The sequence below is a fragment of the Erpetoichthys calabaricus genome, chromosome 17 (assembly GCF_900747795.2).
Source record: "Erpetoichthys calabaricus chromosome 17, fErpCal1.3, whole genome shotgun sequence".
Classification (NCBI taxonomy): domain Eukaryota; kingdom Metazoa; phylum Chordata; class Cladistia; order Polypteriformes; family Polypteridae; genus Erpetoichthys; species Erpetoichthys calabaricus.
Window position 1 is genome coordinate 94277771 of NC_041410.2, and position 13987 is coordinate 94291757.

A 13987-nucleotide genomic window follows, 5' to 3' on the forward strand; every position below is an offset into this window, starting at 1 on the left:
AACCCTATTTGATTTCATTTGACTGACATGCCCACCTACAGTGATACCTACAGTGTGTAATTTCTGCCACTCACCAGATTCTTTTACACATTTTTGCAACATATCTCACTTAACAAAACTGTTTTGATGATAGACTTAAATGAAAATAACTATAAAGATTATATTAAAAATATATTCATCCATACACTATGGTCATTAATGGAACCTAGTTGGAGATGCAGTAGAAAAATATGAAATGATGCAAGACAATAAATTGAAAGAAAATTAAATAAGTTTGTTGCATGAAATAAAGTCTGGGAAACTGGATTTGTGTTCTCTCCCATGTTCACTATGGGGGATTTACTTGCTACTGATGAAAATTTTTGTGCATTACTTAAGATTTTAATGATGATGGCAATTGCTTTTTATTCACATACTGTACACATCCCATCAACATTGAGGACACAAATTATAGAAGATGAAGTGGTTAAATTTTAAATACTTAATGCACACTACTGTTGCTAAAGTCACAGTTACATGCTGATTTTATTATTGTTGAGAATGAGGCAACTTTTATGAACTTTAAACAATTTAATGATTATTAAGAGAATTAGCAAGAAACATTTTGGGCACACTTTGGGGATGCCTGCTGAAATGGACACACATCCAGAAATCAGCTCACTACCTGGGAGCAGAATTTCAATATAGGCACAGGGGATCTCTACAATGTGTCATGGGAGTGAGTTGAGGCTGTACCTGTCACCTGGTCCACCAGGATTCGAGAGGTGATGATCCGGCCGTATTGTGAAAATAGCTGCTCCATTTCTTTTTGACTCATTGTCTTTGGGAGTCCACTAACATAAAGGTTGGCATCACGGATGGAAGCTGAACTAGGTCGGGCGTATGATACCTACAGATAACAAGAATGCTACAGTCAAGCAATAAATACATTTTGAAACATATGGCATTATTAAATTTGTAGCTTGGTAGATGAATATTTCAAATTACATATTTGACAAAAAAGTAGCAATTATTGGCACTGTAGTTTTTGTTAATTTATGTTCTTTCCATTGCAAGAAAAAAGGTACCAGCTTGTTTTATTTTACTTGGCAAATTCAAAACATAAAGAAATCTGCTGGATTCAAATTATACAGCCCTTTTAGATTCACGAATTTCAAATACAATATGAAATAATAGTCAAAAAGGTCCCAGGGTTAAATGAGGTTAAATAAACATGGCTAAAAAAGTCTGTTCAAGCAGTCTAACCAATTCCTCAACAAAACACAGTACTAATCAATGAAAACATTTTCACTCTATTAACTTGACTTTTAAAATAATGTGAAAAATGTCTGGAAAATTCAGGAAACTATGTGGAAAAAGTAAACATTATAATTATGGTTTTCTAGATGGAATAAAGCATATTTTATCATTTATCACTGCATTTATATTAACTGAATGCCACCAAACAAATGAATTTTTTGTTTGCAGTGCTGTCAATCAAAAAACTTGATCAAGTAAGGCTGACACATTTCTATAGAGCTCTCTTTGCCAAGTTTTAGACTAACAGACTGATCTGCAAAGCCAAGGTAGTGACTGCTATCTTCAGTTTTCAATGGAAATTAAATCAAGACATGAAAAAATAATTTGTGTGTAAAACTCACTATGCCAGAACTTGCTTCTAAAGGTGGTTGTGCCTATGAACAGTGTTATGCAAATATAGACTTGTCTCATCAGTGGCACCATTGAGGAAGACAGCCTGAAGAATAAAGGAAAAAAAATCTCAAGCTACATTTTTGGTCTAAGTGGGGAGTCTTTTACTGGGAAGAAAAGAACAATTATGTGCATCTGGGCTTGTACTGTGACCTCACAGTAGGTATTAATCCTTTGAATGTATTCACTTCTGCTGTACTCTTTGACCCTGCCAGGATGCAGCACTGCCTAGTAGCCACATGACTGACAGGGTAACCGGGCTACAGTAATGGCTCCTGGGAAAGGGCAACAACTGCTGATTTTCCACTTGTAACCAGGAACCTGCATATGCCATTATGTTTTATCGAAAGATTCCAGGAGGTAACTGTGAAACTTTTTGGCACAGCTGCTTCCAGTTCTGTGGCAACTTATTAAAACCTCAATGAGGCCATGGCCACATCATGGTCACTGATCAGTTATACTCCATTCCATCATTCAGTTGAGAAGCCTGTCCTGAAAATATTACTAATTTGTGTGTGCTGTTCTAAACATCTGTCCTAAGTACTTAGATTGTTTTTGTTTTGTGCAATATTTGCATTTTATTCAGAATGATATCACAGATGTGTTGTTCTGCATACAAGGTACAGGCATTTACTGACAATGTTCAACAAAACTCACGAAGACTGGTCTGTAACAAAGCACTGTGCATAGGCAGATATCAAATAGTTGACACAATGAGGCAACCTTATTAGCTTAAAACAGTATAGAGAAAAAGAAATGCCCCAAAGATGAGTATAAAATAGGAGCCAAAAAACAGTTTTTAAACACTTAGCACTACAATAATATATACTAAGTGGCTGAGTACTAGTATCACAAATATTAGTCTGTTACATTTGATATAACCACCAAAGAAGTAAACACTCTTTAGAGTGGTAGTTAATAATGGAAAAACCCATTGAACCAGGCCATTGGGACAGTTTTTGTTGCTGGTACTAGAGGAAAAGGGGTAAATAGCTACTTTCTCAGAGTTATTCTTAATGAAATGAGGAGGAAGAGAAGAAAACTTTATTTTGCAAAAGAGGTAAAAAGGGACTGAGAACACAGATTATCTACACATAAATTCAGTCAGTAAAGCTCAAGCATGATAAGCAACTCTTTATTAATAGTTTTTGGCACAGCGGGTAGTTTTTTCCTAACAGTGCTTGGAAACTAGACCAGTTTCAGCCTGGCATGCCTGCTGTGTCAATTGTGTGGGCTTCCTCTGGGGACTATGGTATCCTGAACAAGATTCTGTTGAGTTTCAAACTAGTCTGGCACCATGAAGTGGTGTAAAATGTGTGGGAAGGCCCCCAACCTAGGGAGATGAGCTGGTGAAATTCCATTATTCCTATCACTTATTCATTTAACGGGTACAGGTCCCATCTGGGGGATCCTTCTATGTGGTGAGTCCATGCTCTGCCCTACTCCACATGCTGACCCACTGATTGTCAACTCTCAAGATAATGACCGTGAGTGACTGTTCTTGTGTTCATTCTTTCTGGAAAAAACCTGGGGTGCCCAAGGACCTAGGTTAAGAAAGTAGATTAATGATTTCTCTCTCTGTTGATTAAATTAAAAAATCATTATTTTATGCAATATACATTGCAGTACTTTTGTTCAAAATCTTGGATGCCACAAAGGAGTGACTCTGTCACCTTTTATTAACTGCATAATATGCTCCACCTATTCAGAACTCATTTCCTAAGATGATCTCTCTCTGTAAAGAATGGATATGTGCCTTGCAGTATATCTGAAGATGACAGCAGATCTATTGGATGCAGTGTGCCAAAACGTATTATAGCCACATTCTCCCTGGATCACTTTAACGCAAAGATGTCTGTTCCAAGCTGACAGCTATGCAGCAAAGGAAAGAGCGTCAAGCTGACAGCCACACACACACAAACACACACACAAACACTGAACTATGCTGAAAGGTTTTCTATGAAGGACGTGGACAGAATCATTTTATAGGTCACAGCTGTATTCTCCTCCCAAGGCAGCAGAGCACGATGTGTTATCTCTGTAGAAGTGGTTTTGATTTCCTTATTATTATATTCTTTAGATACTTTTCCTACTAAATCTTTCCATCTGATTTTGCATAGAAGAGTGACAAAATCAGCTGCATTCCAATTAGCCTGGCTGCATCTGGTGAAAACACCATCCTCCAATGGGACCAAATGCTCTCCTAATGAAGACACTGCACTTCCCACAGTGCAGTGGCAGATTCCAATTAACAATATCACACACAGTAAGTTACACATAGCTACACAAATGAACTTTTTCAGGTTTGGAAGACAGAAATTTTAAGGTAAGGTAGTTAGTACTCACTGGTGAAGATAGCGGAGATTGTCAACATGTTGCATATTGAGTAGCACATGCAAATAAGAATTTCACTGTATCCTGTACACGTGACAATGATGACTTTTAAACTTTTTTGATACTTGGCCTATAAGTAGAGTATTTTTTAAAGTTAAGCGATTTGCTCAAATTAATTCAATGACCAAGAGACTGAAACTGGTTTTAGGTCCATAGCCTTCATACTGCCTGCCGAGTATAATTTTAATATAAGTAATTACAGGTTAACTGACAAACATAAAGTCAGTAGTTAAGAATGTTTCAGCAAATATTTGCTTTACAGGCTAACATTTTAGCCACAAATGGAACACTTCCATGCACAGACAACATTTATTTTATGTGTTGTCCTTCCACAGTAAACAACATCCCAAACAGCATTACAACAACAATATACTATTTCCTTTTTTGAACATTAAAAGAGAAAATAATAATGCAATAAAGTCATAGTGAGAGCAGAATCTGCATCCTTATGATTTAAAGTACAACACCTTAGCCACAAGGAGGTATACTCCGGAGGGCTTCTTCTAACATAACGCATCACATACAAGTACAAAGTTTTATTCTCAACTACTAAAAATACAGTATTTCATTATATGTGCTTATTTCTTGAGTCTGGTAGTAGAGGTGTGCTTTACACTTCTAGTTGTCATGCCAACTACATTGGGGATACCTCTGCTTCTCTCTTACCCAACTCATGTTAATTGTTTTTTGCAAAATATTTGCTCTGTATCTTAACAGTAGCACACACATATGCCATTTTGTGTTCATTCTCTGAGAATGTTGTCTTGCACTACTTAAATGTTTAATCCCTGCACCATCTTCCACTGCCTTCATTACCCTCAATTCCAGTCTCAACTACAAACCTGTAATTTTCTATCACACCTACAGATTCTCACTTGCGCACACACATGTAGGCACCAAGCCTGCTCACATACTTGATGTATCGCTTGGCTGCTTTACCCACAATGCAGTGATAACTCCTGACTGTTTAAAAACACCTTCAGTCCCATGAGCCTCTCCCGGCCCTCCCGTCGTCACGGCAACCCACGGCCTACGCATCTGTCAGTGTGCACTAGATTTGAAGGTTATGCGGATGCTGCTCTAATTGCACCGCCTGTTCCTCAGCAGTCCGCCAAGCAAGGATGATCAGAGTTCCGGCCGCTGGTACAAACAAGCTATAAATAAAGAGTTATTTTCAAACTTACAGAAAAAATATTCTGGCAGCATTTCAATTATTTTTGTTGAAATGTTTCCTTACTCTAAATAATCTGGATGACCAAGAAATTGACTTTCTCTGGCTCTCCGAAGAAGAAAAAGTAAAATTACTCACATTATTACTAAACGTTAACACCATCCTACAAGCCCTCCAACCCTAGTGAGCGTTTTATGGAGCTTGCAAGAGAGGTGTCTTCTGCGGTTAAATCCCCGACTAACTGGGAATTGGTTATGTGCTCCATATCAGCAGTGACTCATCCTTTGTCTTGGGGGAGGGGATGTGGGGGGGGGGGGGGGGTGCAGTGTCAGGAGGGCAGTACTGGCAGAGACAGACATTTGCTCACAAGTCACAGCCCCAAGAGAGTGCTGGGTTTCCATAGCAATGCTGTGTGCATCTTAATGGAAATGTGAATACGAGGTACAACGATGCGTTGATATGACACTCTCTGTGGTTTACACTGCACAAGCACAAACAATAGTTTCAACCCTCAGAGGAGACAATAAGTAGGGTTGGCGCCAATAAGCACACAGTGCTAGAGGGTTTCTCTTATGAGTGATGAAAAATTAAGCTGTTAGAGATAAACAAAAGGAAATCAGACAATATATATACTATATACTGTATTAGATACCCACAGCTTCTTTTCATGTCTGGTAGCTTTTACAGTCAACCTGCTAGCTAGGAGCATGCATGTCTCCTAAATATAAAATAGAGAAAGTTCAGCAGAAAGGAGGAAGGGACTGGTGATGTTAACATTGTTAGGTTCATGTCACCTTTCTTCTGGACACCTCGGTACTGGCTAGGCCTTTTATTTCATAGGATTTGACAAATTCATATTACCTTCTAACATCTGAATGACCCAAGCTAATTAATAAATTGCAAACCAATGCAGGCAAACATTCTTTACAGTAGTAACTGATACATAGTCTGTCTACCAATGTGTTTATTTTATATACAACAACTTCTACAGGGCATAGACAGCTAAAAAACAATATTTGTCTATACCTTTATAGACAAAGCTATTGGTTCTACATAAGCTTATTAAAAATAGAAAATATCACAAAATTTTGTTAGAGATAGCACTGAAATATGCCTTTCTAAAAAAACAGAGAAACTTTGTCTCACATTCACACACACACACAAGTCAAGACAGTCCAAACCTTGCCAGTGACAAGTACAGAAATACCTGAAATAAACATTCTAAAACTCTACCAGCATAAAAGATAAGTGGAGGCAGCAAAAGAAATATAATTGTGATTCTAGCACTGAAACATACTAGAATGCCTCATGCACTAAGTGCATTGGGAAGTATTTACAGTATTTACTATCAAAGACTCAGAGTACTTTACATAAACTGCCATAAAGGCTTCTGACAGTCTGAGGTGAGCAAATTCATTGCATTTAATGGTTCTATGAGACATTATTAAAAATAAAACCTTCTAGAAGAAGTTAAAGACAGCTTCAGAAAAATCTGTAAAACTTGCTAGAAACAGATATTAAAAACTATTACAAATGGTTCTTAGAGACATAACAGGAACAATTTAAAGGTAGTTAGCAACAGTTACTGAAAGCACAATACTAAAGATTCTTATAGACAGATATGCAGGTTTACCAAACCTAAACAGGCTTCGGAGAGCTAGAGGAGTGTACCTGCACTTAAACTATTCCAGAAAGAGATATTCGTCAAAAAGTCTTAAGAGTTATGCTTTTTATTCATCAAAAGAAATACAGAAATCCTTCTACCTAAATGTTCTCAGAGACAAGTTGATTTCTATCAAAATCTTGTTGAATAAATGACAGAAATACACATTTTTCTAAAAAGAGATAGAGGCAATTATGGAAATCTCCGAAAGGCTTACAAGAGACAGATATAGGAAACTCTCACAAAGTTTGTTAGATGTTTGAGAATCATTGATCTTTAACAAAGGTAGTTAATAGCACTTCAATTTTTTAAGTCTAAAATTGAAGCTTATATTAAAGTTTGTTACATTGCATTTATGGTTACATTCTTTTTAGAAAAGACACATTAGAAAGCTTGTACATAATTACTTTTTCATATAAACTTTGAGCTGGGAGTTTTTTTTTGTCCTAGATGGTTATTGTATAACGCGGAGGATGTGGTATCATGAATAAATTCAAAATGACAAGCATAGGCTGATTTCTGTCTGTTACTGAGATTGGGACATCTGCTGCCATTTGTGTTTTAATGTCAGCCAATGCCAAATACCTCAAAGTACCACCACAAGTCTAGTCACACTCTTTAATGAGACAAAGGGCATTTTATTCTATTAATGTATTAATGTGTTAACTTCACCAAAACTGCTTTAATAGAGTATGGCTCTGTGCCTACAATGCATATTTTATACATGAAATATAGGTGAATATAGTATTATAAATTGTAAATACCTACACTAGTGAAATAAGTTAGTTTTAAGATGGATTTAACTGCATATATTATGCAAAGGACAAAACAAAGCAGATGCTACACCAAAAGAATAGCACAATAAATGTTTGTGTGCAAATTTTTGGTGTGTAGGCACATTCGTAGAAGACATGCGAGTGCGAACTTTTCTGTGGGACAGATCCCAGGTGGCACTTTTCGGCCTTATGATTAAAGCAGCAGCTGGTCATTGTGTTCAGATTTGAGGGAAAGCAAGGGGATATGAAAGAACCAGCTTATTAACTTTTTCCCCATTTTACAGATGCTCCCTTCTATCCACAGAGCCATATGGCTGTTAATCCTGTAATTGGCATTCTGAGCCCATATATTTTTTTTTATCACCCTGTTGTTGTGCTCCGGAGGTGTGGGTTTCAGATGGAGAGAGGGCGTGTCAGCTTTTTCAGTCAGATTTTTTTCTGATTCTCGCAACACCCCAGGGTGGAATGAGAAAGCCCTGTTTCCCCCAGACAAAGGGGGCTAAAGTCCGCTAATTAGCAGAGATACACAGCAGATGGGGTCTAGCCAAGTCTGACCCCAGCCCTCTTTCTTACTGGGGGCTTCCTTAATTATATTTCCATCACAAAAGGAGTTGTCACATCTCCATCCTCTGGCTTCTGACCCCTGGCAGCTCTCAGTGCTGCTTTCTCCCTTTCTCTCTATGTGTCTGTAGTTGGCCATATCTCATTCACAGTCATCTCATTATCTGTGTATTTCATCCTCTTCCCTTTCCCTCAAACTCCTTCTCTTGATAACCCTTACAGAGGGTTACTTCTACTAGCCAAAATGGGAGACTTGGAAGATTTGAAGCAACACCATCTGATATAACTTATACAATTATTTACAATTATTTATTGCAGAAAATCTACAAATCCAACATCTGTGTGGAAAAATAATTTAGAAATAATTTAAAACTGCACCAAATTAGAATAACTGGTAAATAAATAAGACAGTAAATTAAAGCTACAATGAAAGATTTTTCAATTAAAAAATTGTGTTTAAAAACAAAACCTCACTGGCTTATGTTTGAAATCTGTCATTTTTCACTCATTTCTTTGAGTGGCTCTTAGAGGTAAGGAATCATATATCAAAATACAGGGTGAGTCAAAATTATGTTAACATTAATGGTACTGCTATGTATATACTTACATACAATTTTTGTGGACAATTTATGTGTCACATATGGTACATGTGTTGAACAGGTTGAGACATTCCTGTAAATCGTCTTGCACATATGAAGTTTATTTTATGAATAAATTGTTTCTGCCATTAAAATGTTAACATAATTTTGACTCACCCTGTATTATCATATTCATGATCAGCAACTTTGAAACAGCATAAAACGACACGCCAAAACCTACAGTATATAACCAGTCTCCATTTTTTCAAAGTGCTGTATGGGGTGACCACCTGGGGTCAGTTGATGTGGCTTGCAGAAGCTCAAGTCCATCTGATCATTTTTGCTTAAGACAATTATTGGTTAATTCTTTATCATAAGGGTGTAATTTCCTGTACATAATATGATCCAAAAGTTTCCTAAAATGATTTTCTTTTCAGGTCCAGAGGGCCAACAATAGGGGAAAACACAAAAAGCCTCATATCTTACATAACTAGACATCAAGACACATTGAACAGTATATCATAGGTGGGGTTTTCTCATACCAGTAAGTCAGAAGGCAATGGACAAAAACAAAAAAAAAAACTGAAGTGATTTCAAGCTGTTCATAAGTATTCTTATGACCACAAAATAAAAACTGTAAATGAAAAAACATTGTTTAATATCCTGAAATGACAAAAGAACTACCAAAATGAAACATCTATAAGGATAATTGGCCAATGCAGTTCTTCATATAAGAAGAGCCTGTCCTTGTCGTAGAGGGTATACTACGCACTTATACAATAACACTAACAACTGTGTATTGCAATGCATTTTAAAGTACTCTGTGATATAATCCAGAGATGACATATATAGATATGACCACAAATGCCCTTCATTTCTGATTGATGCAAATGAATCTCTTCTTGAGAAATACATGGCTATGATGGTCTGTGTGGTGGCACAGTGGTTAGTTTCTGCCTCACAAGTCCAGTGATCTGCGTCCAAATCCTGGCCCAATAATTTTCTCTGTTACATTTGTTTCCTGGTGTGTGTTTGTGTGTGTGTGTGTGCGTGTGCATTTTCTGTGTAGTCTAGTTTCTGTCCTTATCTTACATAAATATGTGCACAATAGATTGTGTGGCAAGTTTAAAGTGGCCCAGTGTGAATAAATGAAGGTGACTGTGTGTACTTGATATTACTGGGATGCACTATCCCTGGCTTTGCTTGAGAATAAGAAGGTTCAAAAAATGTCTGGATGCATAGACATAAAAAATAATCTGGATAAAAAATCTCACAGCACAGAAACAGCTAACTTCCACCTGGATTAAAAAAAAAAACTAACAGGCTTAAAGGGACATTTATTTGAAAAGAATTTGGCATACCTTAATGGTTTTGGTTTGTAGTTTGAGTCCATTTAGCGTGTTGATAGCTTTGTCTGCATCATTAGGGTCAACATAGTTCACAAAGCCATAACCTAAACTCTGACCTGCAAAGGTAAAAAAAAAAACAAGATAGAGAATGACTCAGAGGTTAGGACAGCAGTGCCTGCAAAATGACAAAAGGCATCAATTTTTTGGATAAGATATGCATACACAATCAGTCTGACATGGTGCACTGTGTCTGTTCCTGAATTTCTAACTGTCAACTATAAAAGTTAAAATCAGCAGGTCCTGAAAATGGGAGGACAGTGCTGAAAAAAATCTATCAGCAGTATAGTGGTTTTGGTTCTGCAGACTAGTCTGAATAATGCACATTAACATTAGGTCATTAAAATTACAGGTCATAATATTATGGTTATTTATTGTGCTGTTTATCTGTTTACAAATACAGTATATGCATTAATATATCATTATTACTTACTATTAAGTGTTTATCAATTAATAAGTAAACATTGTACTAAGTATACCTTGTTAATGATTAATGCCAATAAAGTATTACTGACTTAAATTGTCAAAACCTCAAGCAAAATATACAGTAACTAAAGAGATACTCGAAGCTTCAGTTCGAAACGGAAGAGCCTATTGGGAGAATAATCTCTTGGCTCCTTATATCACAGACCTGTGTAAAATAGATGCAATATTAGTGGTGTAGTTTCCTAAGGTATTAACAAAGGAAAGGTAACACACTCAGACATGGTGGGGGATACAACCAAGAAAAGTAGGCCTTAGAGGACACCAACCAGAATTCCTAAATTTAAAAAATGGAAATAAACATACATTCATTAGGATACAAGCTGATGGGCAAACTTTTACCTGATCACACATCACCAGAAGTCCCCAGATGACTACTGATCTGTGATCAAATATGATCCAGGGGCCCTCTTGTTATGACATATTTACTACTTCTTGTCAGGCTGTCACTTCCTTCATCAGAAGCACACATTTTACATTTTAAAGATAACTTTATACCAAAACCCACAAGGACTAGAAAAGAGAATAATAGCAGTATGATTTTTATTTCACAGAATCTCTCTGCAGCAATAACACAGTTTAAGAAATCTTAAAGTAAATCCATCATCTGGCTTCTAGAAGCAGTTCTTTATAAGTATCAGTAGTCTGTAATTCCATGTTGTTAGTTACAAAAGGGAGGATTTAATTAATATCATGAAGGATACTGTATATGACTTCACTCTCCATACTTTCTCCCAATTCCTTGAAGATTTGTTGTCATGGCATTTGCTAATTTTGCAACCCCTGACACTATATTCTTGGGTAGAGGAGACAAGAAGGAATTAGAGATCTGATTTATAAACATATTTCTAAATAGATAACAGACAAGACTTCAAACCCATTTCAATAATTCTATCTCATATTCTTTATTATGCCAACAGCAGTATGGTTTAGAAACATTAATTAATCAATTTTGCTTTACTCTCTCCTGCCTTTAATGATAAATGCTGCTTATTTCATAACTTTTTTCTTCGCTATGAAAAGTTATTGTTATTTACATACTTCAGACATTTCTCCTGGCAGAAATTAATCAATTTAGCCTAAATTTGTCTGTTGCTGTGGAAAAGAGGGTTTCTCTTTGTACTTTCCCATTTTATCTCACTCCCTTAGTGCATATGCATTAATCACTCCTTCTTCAGGATCAAGAAGTTCAACAGGCTTTAGTAACTGCCTAATTCATCCTAGAAGGAGAATCTCCCAGTTAGGGAATCCAAGTGATTCTACTGGTTTATATTATCCCATTAGTTTACATCTTCAACCAATTACAAAACAGATAAAGATTGAATTCTCATTGCTATGATTCAAGAGCTGTGTCCTGTACGCCATACTGAACATTGTGTGAGACACCACATAAAGCTGCAATTTTTTAATAATACTAATCAATCTTCAAGGCTATTTAATAATAAATTCATCAATTTCATAATTCATAAATACTTAATATAGAAATATAAATAAATAATTAAAACTATAAATTAAATGATAACATATAAGTTTCAAATTAGCTTAATACAATAAGGGTCATTGGGCTCAGAGTCTGTCCTAGCCTCACTGTGTGCAAGGCAGGAAAGAGCCACAGACAGGCCACCAGCCCATCAAAGGGCCAGCTCATGTCCACACACTCAATCAGTTAACCTAACTAGCACATTTTTGAGGATGTGTGAAGGAAAAAAAATCCTGGAGGAAAACCCTGACAGACATCAGGAGAACATGCAAACTCACATTTACAACTAATGGGCTCAGGGTTCAGATTTGGGAGGCTGGATTTGTCAGTGCTAACTACTGTGCACTTGACAATGGCTGATGATATTAGAGTGTGTTAGTGGATGATTACAATAAAAATAATTAACAGTTTCTGACTCATCAGGCTTGAAAAACAGCTTTTAAAAATGTGAAACACTGCTCTAAATGGTGAATTAGTGTAACTATGATATGTAGTGGAAATGTTGTCATTATGTTCATCAATACACTGTTATTGATTTAAGCACTCAAATTTTCTTTGAACTAATTTAATCATTTAAATGACCCTGTTCTGGCAGTAAGGCTTCACATTGGCCTTACTATAGTGTAAGGAAGAATCATACTTATTCACAATTGACTCATTTACTTTCATCAACAAACAATCTGTCTGTCTTTGGGATGTGAAAGGAAAACAAAGTATCCAAAGAAAATCCACAAAGGAAATAGCACTACAAATTGCAACACCATGCTCCCTGTCTTATAAATATGCAAGTCATTAAAAATGATGATATAGTATGTTCTAAGACTAAATAAATATTTTAAATAGCAGAAAAAAACTAACCACTTAAGTGATGACACTACTGGTGCTAGCAGAATCAACAAAATATTGTAATATGATAGACTCATTAGATTAAATATTAAATACTTCAAAAGGAAACAGTTGCATCCAGGGTGAGATTGTGAATTTCCAATTTCGGTTAACCCGATTAAAAAGTGCACTATTAGACTTGAAAGTACTACATGTATAAGACTGATACATGAAAATTATAATATAAAAGTAATATTTTATATGAAACAGTTTTATGATGCCACATAATTTTTACTTAATATAGCTCATTTCACAATAATTACTGTCAAAAAAGTTTTAGTCAAGTAAATATCTAATATGCTTTGTACTTATATGTATTATATTAGTAATACATATAATAATACACATTATGATAATACATATTGAAATGTATTACACAAAAGTTTTAGAGGAATACAGAGACTCAGGAGGAGTCTACAAAGGTTCTGATGTCCGATCAGATGTCATTTGGTCAGAATAGATATTGAAGATGATAATAATAACTATGTAAATCAGTAGATAATAATAAAAATAATAATAATAATAATAACAACAATAAGAGAGATTGTTCCTGCCTCACGCCCTATACTTGTTGGAATAGGCTCCAGTTTCTCCACAATCCTGCTCAGGATTAAAAAGGTTTAGAAAATTTACGGACAGATGGATAATAATAATAATAATAATAATATTAATTACTGAACTCACTAAAGGGCTTATAACTTTATTATAACTAATAAACCTGACATAAAACAAAATGTAACTATGCAAGAACCAAAAGATTGTTACGTAGCTTACATATAAAAGAAAGGTGAAATCCTCATGTTTTATTTACTTATTATTTTAAATGCTTATAGCAGTTTAGCTAGATGGATTGCATATAATGCAATTTACCATTCAAAAAGTCCTGCATTTAAAACCATAT

At 35.7% G+C, this 13987-nt stretch overlaps 1 protein-coding gene across 1 annotated transcript in view; it reads right to left on the reverse strand.

Annotated features, from left to right (window-relative positions):
- Positions 1–13987, reverse strand: part of elavl3 (ELAV like neuron-specific RNA binding protein 3) — a 94449-nt gene that overhangs the window by 17640 nt on the left and 62822 nt on the right. The window contains 2 exon segments of the mRNA XM_051920586.1: positions 736–889; positions 10194–10297. Coding sequence (XP_051776546.1) covers positions 736–889; positions 10194–10297 — 258 coding nt within the window.